General features: G+C 44.1%; 1 protein-coding gene across 11 annotated transcripts in view; it reads left to right on the forward strand.

Moving 5' to 3' along the window:
• The window catches only part of ARHGAP32 (Rho GTPase activating protein 32), a 306,604-nt gene extending 294,252 nt beyond the window's left edge, over window positions 1-12,352 (forward strand). For all 11 annotated transcript variants that reach the window (XM_086678673.1, XM_086678676.1, XM_086678671.1 and 8 more), the window contains 3 exons: window positions 2,166-3,044; window positions 3,769-4,742; window positions 6,290-12,352. In XM_086678673.1, coding sequence (XP_086534799.1) covers window positions 2,166-3,044; window positions 3,769-4,742; window positions 6,290-8,542 — 4,106 coding nt within the window. In that variant the 3' untranslated portion in view covers window positions 8,543-12,352. The remainder of the gene's footprint in view (window positions 1-2,165; window positions 3,045-3,768; window positions 4,743-6,289) is intronic.
• Window positions 12,353-24,101: the final 11,749 nt, after the last annotated feature.

A 24,101-nucleotide genomic window follows, 5' to 3' on the forward strand; every position in this document is an offset into this window, starting at 1 on the left:
GTACCAGTCTCTCATTCCCTCACTTTGACATGATTGCTATTCAGTTTACATAAAAATAGGTGAAATGTTTTAAGTTAACCATTTATATTTATTAATGCCCAGTGGAAAATGATGTTATTAGTATTTCTTGCTTTAGATTTCATGAAAGCACAGTTTCACAAAGTATAAAATGAAGCAGCTTTCAGACTAGTAGCCTTTTGTCTTGTAAATGGCTTAACCTGACATTAAATTTCATAGATCAGATTGATTATAGGCAGTCCTCATTATCTGAAGATATATCCTCAGTATGAGGAGAAAAAAACTTGCAAGTGAATCCTCTTAAAATGGCGACCAAAATTCTAGTAAAGAGTACAAAATGGTTTCACTGCAACTTGACAAAACTAAAAATCAGGAAAGTAAGTTTTTTAAGCCCCTACTTGGCAAAAGTCAGGTTATAGTTGCAGTTATGTACTGTGTTTTAGACTGAACAATGAACTGCAATATTAGAAGGACGTACAACTTTTTTGACAAAACCATATAATAGCAAATAGGACATCCTTTACTTCATGTTTGGCATATGCAGCAGGATTATAAAGAAGGCCCTTTTGGGGGCTCCTGGGTGGTTCAGTCAGTTAAGCGTCAGACTCTTGATTTTGGCTTAGGTCATGATCTCATGGTTTGGGGATCCTGAGATTGAGCCCTGTGTTGGGCTCCGTGCTCACTGTGGAGGCTGCTTAAGATTCTCTCTTGTTCCCTCCCTCTACCCCTCCCCCACTTGCACTCACTCACTTGCTCTGGCTCTCTCTCTCAAAAAAAAAAAAAAAAAAGGCCCTTTTTACAAAAATAATCAGGAGCTACATTGATTTCCCAAGGGCTTTCTTAATCTGTTGATATTAAAATCATGTTTTTGAGGTATCTTGGGTGTTGTCATGCTGGTCAGATTTCTCATCTTCATTTATTAACTCTTCTAACTGCCAGATCCTCATAGACCCGTGGCTCTGCTTGTGATTCAAGAAACCCTCACACATCCCTTAGTTGGGTGTCTGACATCTTAAGGGTTCCAAGATTTTCCATTTCTCTGTAGTTAAGAGAATGACTCACAGATATAATGAACTGGACTGGGTAGATGCCAGTATTTTTTTAAAAATATTTTTAATGTTTATTTAGTTTTGAGAGAGATACAGAGAGACCGAGAGCAAGCAAGGGAGGGGCAGAGAGAGAGAGAGGGAGACACAGAATCCAAAGCAGGCTCCAGGCTCCAAGCTTTCAGCACAGAGCCCAATGCGGGGCTCGAATTTACAAACCGTGAGATCATGACCTGAGCCTAAGTCAGACGCTCAACCGACTGAGTCACCCAGGCACCCCTGAGTAGATGCCAGTATTAAGCAGAAAATAATATTTTAGTAGAGATTAATTTTATAAGTGGTTAACACATTTTGAATGCATTTATCTAGTTCTTTATAGTACATTTTCAACATGGTGATTCTAATAATTGTAATAGAATGGTGGGATAGAAGATTTCTTTTACCCGTGGATATTTAGCAATATCATAAAATCATGAAACAGTCTACTATGGAAGGACTCTGCCTGAGAAACTCAAAGCCTATACTCATTAAAGAAAAAAATGAAATTGTTTTTGCTTAAGTATCTGAAAAGAATCCTGTACTAAGTATATGTAAATACTTCATGGAATTGTAGGGAGTTTTTAGTTGAGATGTTTGCTTTTTAGAAATGTGGTTATTATGAGGATTTTTCCTGCCAAAGAAACAAAAACGAAAAATCCCCTTTGCTATTATATATCCAAAGTACTCTTTTAGTGGTTGATTCTTAGAAGTCATGTGTGAGATGAGTGATAAACTAAGACCAAAAGAAATGAAATCTTGCCCAAAGTCACCACAGGAGTCAATGTTGGACTAATAATAATAGTTCTGAGTCCCTTTTCCTGTTGAAACCATCAAACGCTGCATTCTCTCTCTGAATATTATCAGATATTTTTGTTATTTAGCTTTTGGTTTGGGAGTTCCAACCATACGCCCAAGAGACAATTTCTGGAAAGAAACTGAGACGTTAACATTTTCTTACCCTCCGTAGTGCATTACTACTCTACTGACTAGGTGACTTTCATGGTGTTGTGTATTGTGTATCATATGCATTCAAATGTTGATACTGTTATCCGTTTTTGCCAGGCGATTCCAAGCTGTTCCGACCCCGAAGACCCAGATCTAGCAGTGATGCACTGAGTGCCTCTTTTAATGGAGAAATGCTGGGGAACCGCTGTAATTCCTATGATAATCTGCCCCATGACAATGAAAGTGAGGAGGAAGTAGGGCTGCTCCATATTCCAGCTCTTATGTCTCCTCATGCAGCTGAAGATGTTGACTTGAGCCCACCAGACATTGGAGTAGCCAGCCTGGATTTTGATCCCATGTCATTTCAGTGTAGTCCCCCTAAGGCTGAATCAGAATGTCTGGAGAGCGGTGCCTCCTTTTTAGATTCATTAGGATACTCCAAGGATAAACCAAGTACCAATAAAAAGGATACAGAAGCAGGTGGTAGCCAGTCGCAGACTCCAGGAAGCACGGCAAGTTCTGAAGCCGTCTCTCCTCTGCAGGAGAAACTGAGTCCATTCTTTACCCTGGACTTGAGCCCAACTGAAGAGAAGTCATCCAAGCCATCCTCATTCACTGAAAAGGTTGTCTACGCTTTCTCTCCAAAGATTGGACGGAAACTAAGCAAATCGCCTTCAATGAACATATCTGAGCCAATTTCAGTGACTCTTCCCACTCGGGTATCTGAAGTCATTGGTACGGTTTCAAATACAGCAGCTCCGAATGCGTCTTCTCCAACTTGGAACAAAAGCATTGAAGAAAGTGATGTCATAAATAGATCCCCCACCCAGGTAGTAAAGATGAAAACAAAAGAGAGAGAGTCCCAAGAAGGATGTGAGTCTGAAGTCCAGCCCCTAGACCAGGTGGCTGCTGCAGAAGTAGAGTCACCAGGGAAAGAGGAACAGGCCGTCTTAAGCAGTCAGAGTAAGGCTGTACCTTCTGGACAGACTCAGACAGGTACCATTTGTTTTTCTCCATTCTTTCTTTAAGCTAAGAGGGATCATCAATCCTGTGTGCCATCTGTGCCTTTTAAGAGAGAAATTTGCTCCACAGCTAGCCTTTAATCAAAGAGAATGTTTTTTTGTTTTTTCTGGGAGGTGCTGATGGCTCAAAGCCCTAAATTAAAATCAGTCAAACAAAAGTCTCCCAAAGGACCAATGGTCCTGCTCCAGACCTTCATAAAGTCCCCTTTTAAAGTCTTTGGACAGTCAGAATTCATGGATAATTTTTGCACAACTTCGTAGCTCTTGATTCTGTTTTCTCTTCTAATAAAAATACCTATATTATAGCCTTACAAGTTAACCAGCCAGCCTACACCATCAAATGTAAAAAACAAAAACAAACAAAAAAAAACTATTCTTAATAACAGTCTTCAGGCACTTGAAGCTTGTTTTCTAAGCAATCTTTTCTGAGCCAGATGAGGGACCCGCTTTTTTTTCCCCCTCATCTCTGTAGCAGTTCAAGAGGAGATTGCAATCTCTAAACAATTTGTTTTAGTTTTCCTCCTGAACCAGATGTGTTCTCTACAACATTTGCATGTGGGATGGAAGTCATGGATTGCCATTTTGAAATATGGAAGGCACCTATTTGGTAGTGATCAGATGGGGAGTGTTTGGATTTCCAGTACAGGATAACACAAGCTACCTTTTCACTCTCATTTTCTTTCCCAATTTCCCACCAGGAGCAGTTACCCATGACCCCCCTCAGGATTCCGTTCCCGTCAGTTCAGTCTCTCTTATCCCACCACCACCGCCTCCGAAAAATGTGGCCCGCCTGTTGGCGCTAGCACTGGCTGAGTCTGCACAGCAAGCTTCAACTCAGTCATTGAAGAGACCAGGGCCCACCCAGGCTGCTTATACGAATTACGGAGACCTAGCAGTGGCTGCAAATGAAGATAAACTGCCTAGTTCCTACTCTAACATCACTCTAGATAAAGCCTATTACCAAACTGATAGGCCAGCAGAGGAATCCCGCCTCCAGAATGAGGTATCTGGGAACTGTGGCCAGCCTGTAGCAGACACAGCAGTTGGGAATCATGCTCATTCCAGTGCAACTGAATCCGGGGAGCAGCTCCACCAGGCAGACTTACCAGGGAATCATCCACATCAAACCTATTTATCTGGGGACCCAGAAAAGGCCAGAATCCCATCAGTTCCCTTAACAGACTCTAAGTCTGATGATCACATAAGCTTCTCTGAAGACCATTCTGGGAAGACCAGTATGCCAACTGTCTCCTTTATGGATCAGGACCAGCCTCAGCTTCATTTCTATAGCGGAGATCAGCCTCCTTATCTTGGTGCAAGTGTAGATAAACCCCATCACCCTTCAGAACTTGCAGACAAATCTCCCACACCTTCTAGTTTGCCGAAGGACAAAATCTACCCTCCTTCTGGGTCCCCTGAAGAGAATACCAGCACAGCCACCATGGCTTACCTGATAACCGCTCCGGCGGCGGCTGAGATAAGCACCAGGGAAGCCAGCTGGGATGTGGTCCAGCAACCCACCGCAGCCGATTTTGCTGCCGCCACCCTCCAGCGTCCGCACAGAACTAGCCGCCCCCTTCCCCCCCCTCCGTCCCAGAGGCCAGCAGAGCAGCTGCCCATCACGGGGCAGGTACAAGCAGCGGCCAGCACGGGATTAAATAATTCCCACAAGGTAAGAAGGGGAGGGATTCAGGGAGATGAAAGAAATGCTTTCCAAAGGTATGTCATTTGTCAGCAGGGTGAGTCAGATACGACATTATTTTAAGTCCTGTGGCAGGTTTCCATGAAACGTTTCCTATCTGAGGTTGGACCCTGCCTTTACCCTGATGCTGGTTGTTCTCTGAGGAAGGAGCAGTTACTCAATGATTGTTGTTGAACTCTGCCTGCTATCTTCTCTTCCTAAAGCATCTAGGTGGTTTCTTCTTGTAATACAGAGAGTCATGATCAAATAAGTCACATTGGGCTGCAGCTCTCGGGGCTGCAGGTTGGTATTTTTTGTTTTTTGTTTTTTGTTTTTTGTTTTTTGCCCAACTCCACCAGTGATTCATTGTGACTGTGGGCAAGTCATTTAACCACCCTGTGCCAATTATTCACATGTGCACAATGACCGTGCTTTATTCTGCCTTTCTGCCTTACAGAGGTTTTAGAAATGTAAGCGATTACATCATTTTAGGTCTTTTGTTAGTTCCTAGCATAAGCCAGCAGGTTGTTCTGCAGCCAGACATCTGTTGTGATGAGAGAATGTTGTATGCAGAATGCTGAAGTTTCTTTCAAATTTTCTCGTACTTTAGAAAAGTAGTCCATGCATTTTGTGGTCACCGTGAACTAAAAGGACTTCAATATCTAGTCTTTAGTGGAGGATGCTGTTTCTAGCAACTGCTTCTCAGGAAGCACTGTTGCAGTGGGGGTCCCGTTTGGCTTCAGCTGCTACAGACCAGGGTGGAATAGAAGGTGGGGACAGACAGTAACTGATTTGAATAGCACATCAGACAGGTCACTTCCTTACCCTTCCCTGGATTCGGGGGCTTAAACTGCTCACTACCTGTCACTGTGATTCACTTCACAAATCTCTCCAGCTGGGATCAACTCTCCTTGTTTAACAAAATGTTCTTGGCATGGAGGCTGAGCTAGATGGATAGACTAGCTAGATGGGTGTATATTTTTGAGCTTGACTATGCTTTAAAAAATGTTTTTAATGTTTACTTACTTTTGAGAGACAGAGACAGAGCATGAGCAGGGGACAGAGAGAGAGAGGGAGACACAAAATCCGAAGCAGGCTCCAGGCTCTGAGCTGTCAGCACAGAGCCTGACATGGGGCTCGAAACCCACAGACTGCGAGATCATGAGATCATGACCTGAGCTGAAGTCAGATGCTTAACCGACTGAGCCACTCAGGTGCCCCTGAGCTTGACTATGTGTTTTGGTCTGCACATTAAGGTCATGTCATAAGCAGCCTTGTCTCACATTGAAGACTGATCGTAAGTTAGAACAGTTTTCCAAGGATGGTAATGGCTGCTGTGGCAGCTGCAGCACAGACCTTCTTTTCCTGGCAGCGAGGACGGACTGGCTTGCCGTCTTGACCAGTGCCACCACATGGCTTGGGAAATTTCATGCTGCTACTCCAAATAGCCTCAGAGTGTGGGTTACGAGTCGAACAGTGTTTGATTCCACAGAGGGGAGCATAAAAAACAAGCTCATAATGTGGTCATCTTTCAATAGGTTCAAGCAGTTCCAGCTCCAGAGAGACCACCTGAACCCAGAGCCACCGATGACCCCGCACATGTCCTGGTCGGTGATGGCAGCACAGCCGTTCAGTGTCCCATGTCTGCTCCTGCTCTCCAGCCGGGCCTTCCTGACAAGGTGCGGGAAGGTGCCAGGGCCCCACCACTGCACCTGCGCGCCGAGTCTGTCCCCGTGTACTCGTCCTGTGGCTTTACCGCACCGGTGCCCCCCACCAGGACGCTGGAGAGTAAAATGGCCGCTGCCATCCACTCCAATAGTGCAGATCCTGCCAGTAGCGCCAGCTATCACCCCTTTGTCACTGCTTCCTCAGCTCCTGTGGACGATGTTCTGCCTTTACCACTTCCTGTCCCACAACCTAAGCATGCTTCTCAGAAGACGACTTATTCCGCCTTTGCGAGGCCTGATGTCACCACTGAACCCTTTGGTCCAGAAAACTGTCTGCATTTCAGTATGATCCCCAACTGCCAGTACCGTCCCCAGAGCGTACCTCCACACCACAATAAATTGGAGCAGCACCAGGTGTATGGTGCCAGATCAGAGCCACCAGCCTCCATGGGACCTCGTTACAACACATACGTGGCCCCAGGAAGAAACGCGTCTGGACATCACTCCAAGCCATGCGGCCGAGTTGAGTATGTATCTTCTTTGGGCTCCTCCGTTAGGAGTAGTTGTTACCCTGAAGATATTCCTCCGTACCCTACCATCCGGAGGGTACAGTCTCTCCATGCCCCTCCATCTTCCATGATTCGCTCGGTTCCCATTTCACGGACGGAAGTTCCCCCAGACGATGAACCAGCCTACTGCCCAAGACCCCTGTACCAGTATAAGCCATATCAGTCCTCCCAGGCCCGCTCAGATTATCACGTCACTCAGCTTCAGCCTTACTTTGAGAATGGCCGGGTCCACTACCGGTATAGCCCATACTCCAGTTCTTCTAGCTCCTATTACAGTCCAGAAGGAGCCCTGTGTGATGTGGACGCCTACAGCACAGTACAACTGAGGCCCCTTCACCGCCTACCCAATCGCGATTTTGCCTTCTACAATCCGAGGCTGCAAGGAAAGAACTTCTACAGTTACGCTGGTTTGCTCCCACGTCCCCGGGCCAACATGACCGGCTATTTCTCTGGTAATGACCATAATGTAGTCAACATGCCTCCAACTGCTGAGGTAAAGCACACTTACACCTCATGGGATCTTGAGGACATGGAAAAATACCGCATGCAGTCTATCCGGAGAGAGAGCCGCGCTCGGCAGAAGGTGAAAGGGCCTGTCATGTCCCAGTATGATAACATGACCCCGGCCGTGCAGGATGACCTGGGCGGGATCTATGTCATCCACCTGCGTAGTAAATCAGATCCTGGGAAAACTGGACTTCTCTCAGTGGCAGAGGGCAAGGAGGGGCGGCACGCAGCCAAGGCCGTCAGTCCCGAGGGAGAGGAGCGCTTCTACAGGAAGCATCCAGAGCCAGAGTTTGATAGAGCCCACCACCACGGAGGATATGGCAACGGACAGTCGGAGAAACCATCCCTCCCTCAGAAGCAGAGTAGCCTCAGGAACAGGAAGCTTCACGACATGGGTTGTAGTCTCCCTGAGCACAGGGCACATCAGGAAGCAAGCCATAGGCAGTTATGTGAATCAAAAAATGGGCCACCTTACCCCCAAGGGGCTGGCCAGTTAGATTATGGGCCCAAAGGGATTCCAGACACTTCTGAGCCAGCCAGCTACCATAACTCTGGAGGGACATACATGACATCGGGGCAGGAATCTCTGAGACTGAACCACAAAGAGGTGAGGCTCTCCAAAGAGCTGGAGAGGCCTCGGGCTAGGCAGCCTCCCGCCCCAGAGAAACACTCCAGAGACTGCTACAAAGAGGAGGAACACCTGGGCCAGTCAGTAGTCCCACCCCCGAAACCGGAGCGGAGTCATAGCCTGAAGCTCCACCATACTCAGCATTCGGAGAGGGACCCCACTGTGCTGTACCAATACCAAACACACGGCAAGCGCCAGGGCGGTATGACTGTTGTGTCCCAGTATGACAACCTGGAGGGTTACCACTCCCCACCCCAGCACCAGCGAGGAGGCTTTGCAGGAGGAGCGATGGGGACCTATGTGCCCTCTGGCTTCCCCCACCCACAAAACAGGACATATGCTACCGCTCTGGGTCAGGGGGCCTTCCTGCCCACAGAGTTGTCCTTGCAGCACCCCGAAACACAGATCCATGCAGAATGAGCCCCGGAGCAATAGAGTTGAAGCAGCCTCTGCTGGACAGTGGACTGTTCTATTTTTTTCAGTAACCAAAAAGATTAAAAAAAAAAAAAAAAAGCTACAATTCCCCCCTACCACATTAAAAACAACAACAAAAAAGAAAAATTACCATTTTTCCCCCTTTCCTGCTTCATCTCCACCTCTTCCATCTATAGACTGATTTTTGTCATTAAAAGAAATCTGAATGATTGTAAAGCACTGTGTTGAAAACCTAGTGAAGAAATTTGTCACAGACCATACTTGCCATATGGGGCTAATTTTGTAAGAGCCTGAGGACTGCCTTTCACCGAATTTGAATTTAACTTTGTCCTTCTTAATGTTTGCTATATAGCGCAGAGCAGTTTCTGTCTATTTCCTGGTAGGCTTTTGCATTTTCTGTGGCATTCCTCTGTACTTTTTCAGTAGCCATGCAGGTGCCCAGACTGACACTCAGTTACCCTCACTTCCTTCTCCCTGACTTGGAAGGGTCTGGTGTGTTAAATTCGAACAGAGAAAAACTTCTCCCCGATCCTTCAGATGATTCTGTCAGACAATTAGCACATTATAATTACAAAAAACAATAAAGGAATTAAGACTTGAAGCATTTAAGAAAGAGTCATCATAAAATGTCAGGCCATTTAGACCCAAGCTGAACCACGTCCTTTTCATCCTTCTCAGAGTTGTTCCGTGCAGTTCGGCGAGCAGGCTGATGTCCACTGCAGAAGGGATTCTAAAGTGAGAAGAAGCTTCGTAGGCAGAACTCAGTGAACTTTGTTAGCACCACAGAACCCCATCAGTGCTTCTGATGTGTTGCCTGCCTTCAGCAATTTTTTTTCTCTCAATAATATTTGATAAATTGTAATCCTAGTAAAACATCTCACACCATTTGTTCTCCAAAGCCACTCCCCCCCCACCGCCCCCTGCCATTGGGAGAAAAAAAAACAAACCCAGCATGACTTGACTGGTGGATAAATACACATCGTTTATCATGATTACAAATTTACATGTTAATTTCTGTTTCTAAACCAGAGTACAGGTTTCTTGGGAACTCTTAAAGTAGCTACGAATTACCTGTTAGTAAACTGCAAGCCCCTGCAATAATTACACTTAGTGCACAGCCCCATTGCACCAGAATTCTGGGCAGTTCACTGTTTACATCCTAAAGGATTCACGTGCTGTTTGTTCACACTGTACTTGTGCAACCACAGTCGTCCTTAATTACCATTTACACCAGCATCGCAGGAATAGCTCTTACAACTCTGCGGGCATGTTAAACATGTTGAGTACCCAGGACTTTCTTTTGAAAGTCACGTTCCCGGTTGGAGCAGGAGCAGACCACTGTCTGGCCGGCCACTCCACTCCATCTTCTCAACACCCCCTGCCCCCCGAGCACATACGCCAGACTGACAAGGCAGTCCTATACTTACAAACGAGTTTAGATTGTCGTGGCATTCCATAACTCTCAGTAATACTTGAGTTTTGTCCATGCACATGTTTTAAAAGCTCAGTTTGTAGAAGACACTAGGAGAATTTCATTCCATTTACTGGATGATTGCTGCTCTGGCTTTTTAAAACTTGGAATTAACTTTTATTTAGAGCAAAGGAAGAAATCTTTTACGAGGCTAAAAACATGCTGCTATTATTGCTGTGAAATTGTATAAAGATTAGGATTCCTGCCAGTTCTTTTTTTTATTTAAAAGAAAATCATGTGATTGCATTTTAAGGGTTTATATTTAGAGAAAAATAAAGTTTTAAGAACACATTTATTTATATGTGGAGCTACTCTACAAGGTTTTCTTTTGTTTCCCCAGAATTGATGAGAGGAATTCAGTCAATAAAGATCATGGTAGCAATCCTGAAATGCTGACCTGTGAAAGGTCTGTGGAAACGGAGGTCTCTAGATTAAACATGTAGACACAATGGGAATATAGTCACAGTGTTAGGAAACCTGATAGGACACTTTCTTCTAGCACACAAACATGTCAGGTGCTACATACAGGATTTTGATCTTTGGTGAGTATGCAGCATTAACGTTTTTTTTTTTTTTACCTTAACCATCTTTTTGTCAAGTAGGCAATGCATTACCCCTCTGAGGTCACACATGCCCTGTAAGTTCTCACCAGCAGCACGGAGCGTTAGAAAGGAGCCGGTATGACGAGGTACAGATGGTGTTAGTAACGGAGAGCCCAGAAGGAGGTGGCTGAAGGAGTCCTGTCCAGTCTTAATATTTGTGGATCTGTTGTCACACACATTGTTTACTCCTGAACCTAAATCTATTTTATGAATACTAAGGTTAATTCCTCAAAGCAATTACTTTATTAATGTCCTATGGGCTTAGAAATATCAGGTGAATATTTTGAATACAGAAGAATGACCCAAATTACTGGTATAATCGTGAAACACAAACTTTAGGTAAAATCTAGAGTTGTGTCACTTGATGTAGATACAGCCTTAACTTTGGAGTCAGTTCTTTGAGGGACTTTGCCTGTATCTTTCCCTTTCTGGTCTTGTAGGGTAGAAAGTGCACGGCAAATCACTGTGAGCCAGGTTACCTCAGCATAGTTCACCTTGTGTGCAGCTTCACAAGCAGTAATTAAATGTTCGAGCTTTGATACGGAACATTGTGATCAAGGAAATGGAGCTGCCCTTGTGCATCAAACCCATAATTGAATTCGATTGGTATTTTCTTCGCCATGTCTCCAGATTGTATCTTTTTGGCAAAATTCCAATGTCCCAGTTTGGTTTGACTGAAACGAATACGCCCTAGACATCTGGCCGGAGACTTCGCTGACTGCCCCAGAGGTGCCATTTTCTTATTAATTTCATCCGAGTCTTACTGCTTATTGTATTCAGTTTCCTTTAAAACATGCAAGTCTCCGGGATGGTCCCACGGATAGGGCCTGCACACTTATAATGGCAGAGCATTTTTTTTTTAAAGTTAGAGTCAGGTTGAAAAATTCTAGGACTATGTAAAGAAGAGGGACCATTAATATGAGTGGAGATAGAAGACTGGGTGACCACATGGGAAACAGCAATAGACACATATGGCATAAATTTGGAATGTGCCCTTTGAGTTAAAAACGGAGCCTGCAAAGTCCAAATACCCGTTCCCAGCCCCGTTTGTCAGTCATCCATTCATTATGTTGGCCGAGTATCGTCTGAGCAGTGTGTGTAAGGAAATAATAAGGAAAGCAGAAGTATGTCAGAAAGTTACTTTCCAAATGGTTAGAGGCATGTGATTTTCAGTAGTGTGTGTTACGGAAATGTCAGGAATGGTATACTTTAATGTTGGTGTGCACAGAGGGTCTTTTTTCCTTTTCTGATTAGTACTGTTAGCGTTCAAAGACTAAAAATGGTTGTTTCACAGTTTAGATTCTAAGGTAGCAAAACCTGATTTTTTCAGCCATGACCTGCATGAGAGAAGCATCCTAGGAAGTCTTAGATCATACTTTTGAGTTCTTAACTTTAATTTATATAGTGTTTTTTTTTATGTTTTAATATTTTTGTGAACTGGTGTAAATTGTTAATGCATATAAGCTTGTGTATTTTTGTAAATAGTTTTGTGATTTATTTCTCGACCCATATGTAAATATTTAGAGTCTCATTTCTTCAAAACTTATTTGAAGCTGAGTTGTGGGTTTGGGGTTTTGTTTGTTTCTTTGTTTTGGTTGGGGGAGGGGGGAGAGAAGAGATTTTGTACTCCGATAATCCAGATGGAGATATCTTGTGGTTGAAAGCAAATGTCCCACTGAAAGCAATTCAAATATCAACAAAATTATTTCAGGTTAAAACAGACTTGTTTGTGTATGTGTTTCCTTTTCAACCTAATATGGCTATAACAGAATGGGGTAATTGGGGATATTCAACAACATTCAAATCTGAGTGTATGACACATTATGATACCAAATGGAATATATTTGAGGGAAGAGATTTAACGTCTCCTGTTTTTATATCTACTTGCCACAGTGTGCCGCCTGGCAAGGTTTTTCCCAGGTCAAACAGTCACTTAGAAAGGCAGAGACCTGTCGCACTGTGCTGGAAGGTGTAGACAGACTTGCCTTGCCCCATCTAGGGCTGCCCCAAGGAGCCCACACCATCTGCTGTGACCTGACTCCCAAGCTGCCAGTTTCAAGGAAACTGAATTGGCTTCTGAGCTCAGGAGCCCTCCACAAGGGGATTCAAAATAACCACCACATTTCCAAAGATTCCCTCAAAGCATCTTGGACATCCTGTTGACTTTTCAGAGAGAAATGACCAGAAAGGAGTCAGCTCCTACACTCTGTGGCAAGCTGGTTTGTGGCAAACCCAGATGAAGAAAGTACTCGACTGAGGCGGGTACTGAACTTAGCCTGGCTGCCTGACCGGGGGTCGAGAGCGGATGCCTGTGCCAGAATTCTTCTCAAAAATATTTCCCTATCAACCGGTGTTTGTTGAAAAACACGATATTCAGCTTTTGAAAGCTTAGTTTTCCTTTTGGGAGTCATAAATTACAAATAATTCTTTATCCTAAATTATTAGGGCCTCTCCCTCTTTGCCTGCAGTAGAAAAAGTTGCCTGTTTAGTACCAATGGCCCCGGTGAGCCAGCCGTTTTCCGTATACCTGCCTACCGCACTACACGCTGTCAGCAAACGTACAACGTTTGCTCTAGGTAAGCATTCCAGACCTGAACACGTGTTCCCATGGAAATGGCTCTGATGGGATTAAAGAAAAGACCGGTATGGCATTCCCTGTGGGTCTTCTTAATTTTCTGGGATTCTCATTTCTTTACCAATAATTTCATCACCAGATTTCCTTCACACGGATGAAAATCTAGTGCTTCTTAAAATGTGTGTTTATCACTGAAGAATCAGTGGCAGACACACTAGTGTGGTGTTTGAGACTTTAATTATTTGTGGTTCTATGGGAAAAGGCACATTTTAATGTAATACCCCGACGCAGCGAAACCTTGGGCATCTGCAAGCACTGGAAGTAAGACCTTTTAGCTGGTCATGTTGTCACGCAGTTGAGAGTGTACATCTTAAAAACACAATCGTGATGCTTAATTTTTATTTATTTATATTTGTTTAATGTCTATTTTTGAGAGAGAGAGAGACAGGGCATGAGTGAGGGAGGAGCAGAGAGAGAGGGAGACACAAAATCCGAAGCAGGCTCCAGGCTCTGAGCTGTCAGTGCAGAGCCCGATGCGGGGCTCAAACTCATGACCTGAGCTGATGTCAAACACTCAACTGACTGAGCCACCCAGGCGCCTCAGCAACTTGTTCATGTTTTAAACTGGGCAAGTGATTCTTAAACTTACAATGTATATAAGGCATCTGGAAAACCAGTTAAACATTCAATTTCTTGAGCCATCACCACATAGTCTAATTCAGTAGGTCCGGCCTGGACTCAGGAATCCACAATATTAGCATCTGCTACTTGTGATTCTGGTACAGGTGGTTAAGTAGTGATCTGGACAGCATATTTAATAGCCTTCTTTGAAAAAACCACTTTCTACTTCATTTAGCTTCACCACTTTTTCTCATTTTTTCTCATTTCCTTTAGTTACCTATCACTTTTGTATTACTAGAACACAAATTTATCATTTTTTTTTGTCCCCAGTGTTTAAATACTAAGCCTAGATTAAATGATTTATAACCTAGATTAAATGATTTATAACCACGACACAGAGATATTAGGACCAATTGAGCTGACAACATAGAAGACAGTTCAACATTCTCTAAAACTGGTAAAAACAATACCGATCACTACAGCATTGATTCCAATTACATACATAGTTCTTTTAGGTGCGAGACATTTAGGCTGGTCAGAAAGTACAGTTGATGCATATTTATTGTTCAGGCAGGCAATTGTTTCAAACACTGTATTCCTGGAAAACAAATAATGCTTGTTACTTGTGCTCTCCTTTCTCACCAAAGCTTTTACAAGCACAACTGGCACACGATTAGCTTATTTGTTTTAGTTTTTTAGTTTTATGTATTTTTATCGATTGTGGGCAATAATATAAGAGCAATTTTTAACAGCTAATGACAACGAACACCGTGCTTGACTATACTACGGTGCCAGTCACTGTTGTAGGTGTTTTATACCCATCAGCTCATTTGTTCCTCAGGGCCTGTCAGTTTCTAGGTGAAACCATGACACGTGGTTGAACTCTTTGCCTGCTGTCAGACAGCTAGTGAGGGGTGAACCTACAGTTCAGACCCAGACACTCTCAGCATCAGTTTATGCTCTAATAAAGGCAGACTTTGAAGCCGTCTAGTTGAACCCTGACAGCTACTTACTAATTCTAAAGCCCTCACGGAACTACTAAGCCCTTCTAAAACTATTTCTGAAACTCTTGCTAAGCCCTGGCTTTCTCATCTCTGAAATGGGAATAGTGCTTACGGTTGCCGGGAGGACTGAATTAGATGATGGATGTCTCTAGAGGGGTTAGCAGGGGAGCAGACACCCAGCGGAAGTTATCCAGGATACTGACTGAATGGGGCAAGGAAGGCCCTGCCGCAGTTAAAGAAGAGAGGGTTCTATTATGCCTCTATCATTACGTTATTAAGAATTTAATCAGGTTTCACGTAGTTGACATTGTGCAGAAAGAGTTTTAGCAAGTAGATACATGAGACATAACTTAGTGGTTAATATGAAACTTCACAGCGAAGCTTGGAGCATGACACGGAAGTGGAGAAAGCCCTTGTTTGAAAATATTTTGCATTTATTCAGCAGAGCTCTTGATGTAGATAGACAGTGCTGGTGATGACTGAATAATGTCTGCGTTCTGGAGCGGAGCTATGTTATCTCCATGCCATCCCATTAAATCTGATAATTATGCAGTTCAGGGAGATGGTCCTAGGAACAGCTGTGGGCTGTGCCTTCTCTGCCAACGGAGTTCCTTTCTGCAGGCTTCACCTTGTTGTACTGCCCTACCTGCTGGTGGGCCCATCAATCCACACGGGGCACCAACAGAAGCGGTACTCTGGATTGCTGCTTCAGAAGAATAGTAGGGAGAAAACTGTGTGGCATGTTCCAAGAGTTGCTGAACACAGGTGGCTTTGACTGTCTCTCCAGTTTTGAGTAGTAACACTTGGTAAGTTAACAAGGGCCTTTCCCTCATTCTTAAACACACGGTTTCCCTGGTTCAAAATCTATTAAAGCAAAATGCCTATCCAGAGAAGAGAAGAGAGTGACTGTACCGATAGTAACTAACAACTTATTAATCAATCATCAGGTACCAGGCTATTCTAGGTTTTTAAAAACATATTACTATAGCTCCATCTTCCTAACAATTACATGAAGTAGCATTATTTTATTGCCACTTTACCGATAATGAAACTGAGGCCCAGAAAGTTTAGGTGACGTGCTGGAGTTCATACGTCTGACGTTAAGTGGGATTTGGATTCAAGCTCTCTGACTGGAGCCCCGTAGTTTTTCTCACTCTTCTATGCTACCTGCCCAAAGAGGATCTTCAAAAATTATGAACACCCTGGGATGCCTGGGTGGCTCAGTCGGTTATGTGTCCAACTACAGCTCAGGTTGTGATCTTGTGGTTGGTGAGTTTGAGCCCCACACTGGACTCTGCTGTCAGCGTGGAGCCCGTTTCAGATTCTCTGTGGCCCCCCCGCCCCTCCCCTTCTCGCACTCTTTCAAAAATAAATAAACATTTATTTTTGAAGAAGAAGATTATGAACACCATAACACAGAAGTGGTGAAGACACCATGCTACGAATTTGCAGGGAAATCAAGCCCTCCAGGACAGAAGAGGATTATGCTGTAATAACATCACCAGAATCTCAATACCTTAACACAAAAACAGGTGTATGTCCTGCTCGAGCAAAATCTGCTGCAGGCCCAGATGATTCTCCTGGGTAACAGTCCTCTGTGTGGCCACTCAGCCACTGGGGGTGAGGCTGGCTCCCCCCGTGCTTTCCCTACATCATCTAAGCATGTTCCAGAGAAACCATGGCAGCGAAGAGAGCACCAGAGGTTCCTGCACAAGTAGTTAGCATGTGGCCCAGAAATACTACAGGTTGTTCCTGCTCAGAGCTCGTGAGCCAGAGCTAGTTTCAAGGCCCTGCCCCAACACAGGGAAGGGGGCAAGTTCAGGAGAGTCTGCCATGTACCTGGATGGAGAGCCCAACGGGGCAGCGGTGTGCATTAACAGTGTCTGCCACACCACCTGGCTCCCCTCTCGGATTCTTCCGCTTGCATTAAGGACAGACAGCCATGTCCTAGTATGGGAAATACTGCTCAAAGAATAACAGTCCTTTGGACACAAGAAATTGAGGGGCAGTGTAGGGTTGGCAGGTCCCCTGGTGAAGCGTCACTTTTGGGGGTCCCAAGAGGACAGCAAGAAATTGGCCCTACAGCCACAGGTTTCTGATCATAGTGGAGAAAAGCTTCTGGAAGTAAAGAGATGCAGTGTCTCGCCCCAGTCCCAGAGGAACGGAGGAAGGCTTGCAAAGGGGAGCGTTGTGCTCTGTGGATGCTGTGTGAGAGTCAGATATGACCACCAGTTGTGTTTCCTCCACTACTCTCTCACTGGCTTCGCTGACCCCCCTCCTCCTAACACAAACTTGCCAGGTTCACTTCCATCTCAGACTGACATTGTTCCCCCAGCAACCCTCAGATCCCAGGTATTTATGTGACTTGTTCCTTCACTTTAAGTCTTGCCCCGTTCATCACCACCTTGGAAAAGACTTCCCTTGACCACCCTACGTAGCGCAGCGTCCCCAATTAATCTCAGTCCACTTATTCTGCTTTCCCGTAGTACGTATGTGATAGCTGCACCTCCTCCAGACTGTGAACACCAAGAACACGAGAACTTTGTCTTGTTCACTATTACGTCCTAGTGCTAGAAACAGTACTACAGCCATATGTGCATCACTATTTGCTGAACGGATGTACTGATGGGTCTCTGTTTTCCACCGTAATGTAACGGAAGGCGGGGGCTCAGAAACCCTTTGTTTGGGTACTGGAATAAAACAGGTTGTCTTTCCTCAACAGCAAGAATGAACCCAACATCACTTGTTTGGTTGACTTTCATATGCTACACGCACGTTTGCACTACTGTTGTGGGCTGATGGCCCCAAAAGGAAAGCAAGGAGGTTTAGATGATCTCAAACTGCCAGGGTGACTAGACTCTAGAACAAGAACTAATCAGAAAATACGTTTAATGGAGGTCAGTTTTGAAAATCATTTGGAAAGTTTTGAAGGGAAGCTATGTGGAGGAGAAGAATGGAGATGTTCTGAGTGTCCAGGGGCGCTGTCTTCCCATACTCACATCTGCTGTAGGGTGCGGGCTCGAGAAGATGTAATGAACCCAGACAACCTTGGAAGAGAAGGGAAAATTGAGACTTGGACAGTTTTCAACAAGCCTCTGTAGTAACCTATGTGCCAAGGGGTGGTAGAATCTAGGGAAAGATAAATGAGTTAGTCCTTGAATGACCTCCTTCTCTAAGCTACATGAGTTTTAAAGGGAACAGCTAAAACATCTCATTGTTTCCTAGATCCTACAGGATAAGGTTACTGGGACTTAGAGGCCTCAGAATCCTCAAGAACTCTCTGAAAGTAGTTGCCATGGACTCTAGATTTCACTGTTGCGTGGCCCCTCCTGATATAGAAGCTACCCCTTCCCTCAGCCGTCCTCTCAATGCCACTTGGCAAGTGTATGACACTGATTATCGTGGGAAGTGGTTCTCTTCCTACCAGAGCTTAAGATTATCAGGGTGTCAAAGGCTATCGTGACTTTTTTATTTTTATGGTTGTTTTCTTTAAAACAACAACAACAGCAATAAGAACAACAACAACAACCCAGGGGCACCCTGGTGACTCAGTCAGTTAAGCATCTGACTCCTGATCTCGGCTCAGGTCACACAGTTTGTGAGTTCAAGTCTGGGCATTGGGCTCTGCTCTGACATTGCCGGAGCCTGCTTGGGATTCTGTCTCTCCCTCACTCTGCCCCTCCGTGGTTGGAGGGGCTCTCTCTCTCTCTTTCTCTCTCTAAATAAATAAATAAACTTAAAAAGTCAAACCTAAAGCATGTAGGTAAACCTTCCTTGGCATTAAGCAAAAGCACCCAATGTTGGACTCAAAATGTCCTTGGCTACACTAATAACAAATGAGTATTCCAGGACAGGGTACTGATACCATCACTCTTCCACTTTAAGGTAACCTTGGCTTTCTGGGATGTTTCCACCTTACACAAATGGGCACCTTTTGTCCCCTATTTTAGACAATGTGACATTTGTCCAAAGACCTCATTGTCCAGGAAGGTACCTGATCACCTGCCTTGGCTCCTCCTGAGGTCCTCAGCTACGTGTTCAATGAACCTGCAACCCAACATTACGGCGAAAGAGGGGAGACTTACAAGCATAAGGGTCCACCTAAGTGTAGGCACACCTCTCAGAAGAAAAGGGTTTACACTTGTTCAGATTGACCCTAGGTGGCAGAAGCAATCGGAAATGGATAACCATTGAGCAAGGATGTTGTAGGAGGGACAGAAACATTAGGCCAGTAATTGGAGCACCTTTGGAGCCCTTCCCAACCCTGAGGCTCTGTAGTATTTGTGCCACCTGGAGGTTTGTGGGCTGCCCGCTCTGCTGCCCAGTGAGTGCACTGGTCTCTACCTGGACTGCTCTTCTCCCCTCTCCCTCTGCTTGGCGTCTGCTCCCTCAAAGACTTCCAATAGCACCTCGATCCAACCTATCCGTTCTGGCCTATACAATCTGGTGTTCTGACTTTTCTGCCTCTCTCTCTCTCTCTCTCTCTCTCTCTCTCTCTCATTACAATTAGGCACTGGCCTCTTTTAAAGTTCCCGTAGCCAGCCCCTTCCTGCCCCAGGTTCCTTGTACATGCTCTTCTCTCTACCTAGAATGTTCTTCTAATGGAAGGCCACTTCACTGAGATCTCACGTCATCAGAGAGGTCTTCCTCAATGTCCCAATGTGAGGTAGCCACTTGATCACATCAACCTCTTAATTCTCTAAGTAGCACTTATCACTCAGAAATTATCTGTGGGTCACCTGGGTGGCTCATTCGGTTAAGTGTCCGACTCCGGCTCAGGTCATGATCTCACAGTTGGTGGGTCTGAGCCCCGTGATGGGCTCTGTGCCGATAGCTCAGAGCCTGGAGCCTGTTTCAGATTCTGTGTCTCCCTCTCTCTCTGCACCTCCCCCACTCACGCTCTGTCTCTCTCTGTCTCCCTCAAAAATAAATAAACATTAAAAAATCTTTAAAAAGAAATTATTTGTAATTAATGATTTATCTATTAATTATCTCATCACTAATTTGTAAGCTTCATGAGCACTTAGCACACAGTATATATGCAAATAGGTTTGTCGAATGAACAAATGATTGAATGACGTTTAAAAAGAAAGGGGTCATGCAAACAATTTCAGAAAACTTTGATATTTTGCCCAAGCTCAGCCCCACAGGAGCCGACTGTCTTTTGTAACCACAAGGAGTCTCTTTCCGTGCTGTTGAGCCTTGACACGCCTACTGCCCAGAAATTAAAGAGGCCACCAGATGGTGCCATTGGCACACTTTTGATTCACAAGTGTTGCCAGTTCTTGAAGGGTCCCCCAGTCCTACCAAAGTGATTCAATAGGCTGCTGCTTTCTTCCGCATCGCTTTCCGCCCCACTTTTACAAGAGCAGTGTAAGGACAGCGGCCAGCAGCAAATACCGGGAGCTGATTCGAGGACCTGCTTGTTTGGAGCCAGCAGTGAAAAAGAAGGATAACATTTGAACTTGCCACACAAGACTTGGATAAAAATGTCATCTGCCCAAAGAACTCGAGTGGGAGTCTGCCTTCATGATGGATTCCATAATTTGTAAGGATGATCTTATGATTTGAAATTTTCAAATATTTTCAGGAAATGGCATAAACCACATAGAGCCTGGCTTCTCTGTGCTCATCTGCTAAATCCAGGCAAAGCTTCTGAATCTCAAGAGTTTCCAAACCTGGATGCACATAGGCGTTCCCTGCAGAGCTTTTGTAAAATACAGATTTCTATGGGGTGCCTGGGTGGCTCCGTCAGTTAAGTGTCAGACTTTGGCTCAGGTCATGATCTCACCGTTTGTGAGTTCAAGCCTCATGCCTGGCTCTGTGCTAACAGCTCAGAGCCTAGAGCCTGCTTCAGATTCTGTGTCTTTCTCTCTGCCCCTCCACTGCTCACACTCTCTGACTCTCTCTCTCTCTCAAAAATAAATACACATTAAAAAAATTTTTTTTAAATACAGATTTCTGTGTGCCACTCAATTAGGTGTCTCTCTGATGGCCAGAGAACTTGTACTTTCACAAAGAACTCTCCAGAAGATTCAGTGTCATCTGTAATTTGGGAGCCCTTGTTCCTGAAGAGCAACCATCCCTCCAGTTCCCCTTCTAGAACCTACCAGTCCTGCCCATCACTCCTCTGCTTATCTGGGCTTAACCGGGCCCCAGGCCAGTGTCACCCAAGTTTTGTATCAGGATCTTCATTGTTAATGGGAGTCTCCCCAGCCCTCAGCCCCAAAAGATCACATGATCCCAAGGTTGTCAAATAATAAATCAAATAGATTTGTTTGGGCTTTTTGCTGTAGAATTCCCTAGATCCACACCATACTGTTAATACATTAAAGCTTCTAGAGGGGTATTAATGTCGGGTCACAGATACATTTTATTCACAGAACATTTCTTCAGGACACAGGAAACATGGTCTAGTTGATTAGGATCTGGACTAGGTGTCAGGAATTTTTGGTTTTGGTCACAGCTTCTTGACGAATAACAACATGACTCCTTTGTTTATGCCCACCTGATCCACAGCACATATGAGGAAACTGGCCAGGGGACTTTGCTAAGTTATCCCATCGTTTGAAGCCTCCATTGCCTTATCTGTAAAATGGGCTAGTAACTGCTTCAGAAGTGTTGAGGGACAAAGTGATATGTGAGAAAATGCTCCTAAAAGAGTGAGGTATTGGAGATGTGTCAAGGGGGATGTGAGAATTAGTCCAAAGCCTCCCTAGAGCTGCAGGTTTTCACGCTAGCATATAAATTTGTAAATATTTACTATAACAGCTGTCCTCTGTAACAACTTTGTTGCAATGATTAGTTTTAAAGTGATTTAGTTTTAATTTTTTTTAATGTTTATTTATTTTTGAGACAGAGAGAGACAGAGCATGAACAGGGGAGGAGCAGAGAGAGAGGGAGACACAGAATCTGAAATAGGCTCCAGGCTCTGAGCTGTCAGCACAGAGCCCGACGCGGGGCTCAAACTCACAGACCGTGAGATTATGACCTGAGCCAAAGTAGGATGCTTAACCAACCAAGCCACCCAGGCGCCCCAAAAGTGATTTAGTTTTAAAATGCAAGTAAAATCAAAAGCCTTAGAATAACACATCAGTTCTCATTTACTTTCCAGGTTCTACTGCCTTTTTCAACTCTTTTAGGTGTCTCTTCCTATGTACCACCCAGTTTCTAAATAATGTGCTATTTCTTGGTTTTTCAATTTTTTAAAAATTTTTTTAAGTGAATAGTTTTGGTTTTTTTTTTTCTTTTTCTTTTTTTCACATTTATTTATTTTTTAATTGTATTTTTAAATATTTACATCCAAATTAGTTAGCATATAGTGCAACAATGATTTCAGGAGTAGATTCCCTAGTGTCCCTTACCCATTTAGCCCATCCCCCCTCCTACAACCCCTCCCGTAACCCTCAGTTTGTTCTCCATATTTATGAGTCTCTTCTGTTTTGTCCCCCTCCTGGTTTTTATATTATTTTTGTTTCCCTTCCCTTATGTTCATCTGTTTTGTCTCTTAAAGTCCTCATATGAGTGAAGTCATATGATTTTTGTCTTTCTCTTGACTGATTTCACTTAGCGTAATACCCTCCAGTTCCATCCACGTAGTTGCAAATGGCAAGATTTTATTCCTTTTGACTGCCAAGTAATACTCCATTGCATATATATACCACATCTTCTTTATCCATTCATCCATCGATGGACATTTGGGATCTTTCCATACTTTGGCTATTGTTGATCGTGCTGCTATAAACATGGGGGTGCATGTGTCCCTTCGAAACAGCACACCTGTATCCCTTGGATAAATATCTAGTAGTGCAGTTGCTGGGTTGTAGGGCAGTTCTATTTTTAGTTTTCTGAGGAACCTCCATACTATTTTCCAGAGTGGCTGCACCAGCTTGCATTCCCATTGATTTTTCAATTTTAAACGTCATGTATTAACTTCCCACTAAGGAGTATGAGGGTGATCTTTGGCTGGTACCGTGCCTGGTTACTGCCCCACCCCTGCCCCAACAACACACATGTACACATTCCATCTACATTTTTAATTCTAGTTATGTACAGAGTCCTTTCACCAATAGCCAATATTTTCTATGTACTGATTAACCCACCCTCAGCCTCTGCTGTGGAACTGTAAATTTCCTCTCAGTTTGGGTCGACACATCAGATACTCTCAGTTGCTGTGTGTTCTTCTTTTTGGAGGTTGGGAATAAAGAGGTATCCCCCAGAGCCCTTCCTATTCCCACTCAAACCTAGAAGGTGTTTCTCTGGGCCTGCTTCACAGCTGTGACTGCTGTGGGAATACCCTTGACTTCTCTCTGTGGGGAATCCCTTCTTTCCTGAATCCCACCTTCCTGTCTTATTTGATTCCCTCTTTGTGATGGAGAAAGGTGCAAGGGAAATAATTTTTTGTAACTTTGCATGTATGAAAAAAAATATTTTTTCCCTACCATTACCCTTTTTGATGATTTGGATCAATATAGACTTCTAGACTGAAAATCAATTGCCCTTATATTTTGAATATCATCTTTTTTTTTTTTTTTTTTTTGTCTTTGGTAAGTCTAGCTGTTGAGAAATCTGATGCCATTCTGTTTCTTGATCCTTATAGGTGAACTATTTTCCTCTTTAGAAGATTTTAGGATCCCCTTTTTCCTGAATTTTAATGATGATGTACCTTGGTGTCTTTTTAAACTAATTCTGCTAGGCATTCAGTGGCCCTTTCAAATAGGAAATATATGGTCTTCAGTTCTGGGGATCTAAAATATTTTCTGTTTTCTTCTCTGCTATTTTCCAAACACCTGTGATTTGGATATTGGAACATCTGGATTGGTCTTCGATTTGATTTCTCTTATCTTTGTTCTCCTATTGTCCATCTGTGACATTTTGTCTTACTTTGTGGGACATTTACTCATTTATTTATTTATTTATTTATTTATTTTTTAATTTTTTTTTTCAACATTTATTTATTTTTGGGACAGAGAGAGACAGAGCATGAACGGGGGAGGGGCAGAGAGAGAGGGAGACACAGAATCGGAAATAGGCTCCAGGCTCTGAGCCATCAGCCCAGAGCCTGACGCGGGGCTCGAACTCACGGACCGCGAGATCGTGACCTGGCTGAAGTCGGACGCTCAACCGACTGCGCCACCCAGGCGCCCCGACATTTACTCATTTAAAAATGAATCCTTACTAAAATTATAGGGCACCTGGATGGCTCAGTCAGTTAAGTGTCCTACTTCAGCTCAAGTCATGATCTTGCAGTTTGTGAGTTCGAGCCCTGTGT

This window comes from Puma concolor, chromosome D1 (genome assembly GCF_028749965.1).
Source record: "Puma concolor isolate L17-30 chromosome D1, mPumCon1.1.hap2, whole genome shotgun sequence".
Classification (NCBI taxonomy): Eukaryota; Metazoa; Chordata; class Mammalia; order Carnivora; family Felidae; genus Puma; species Puma concolor.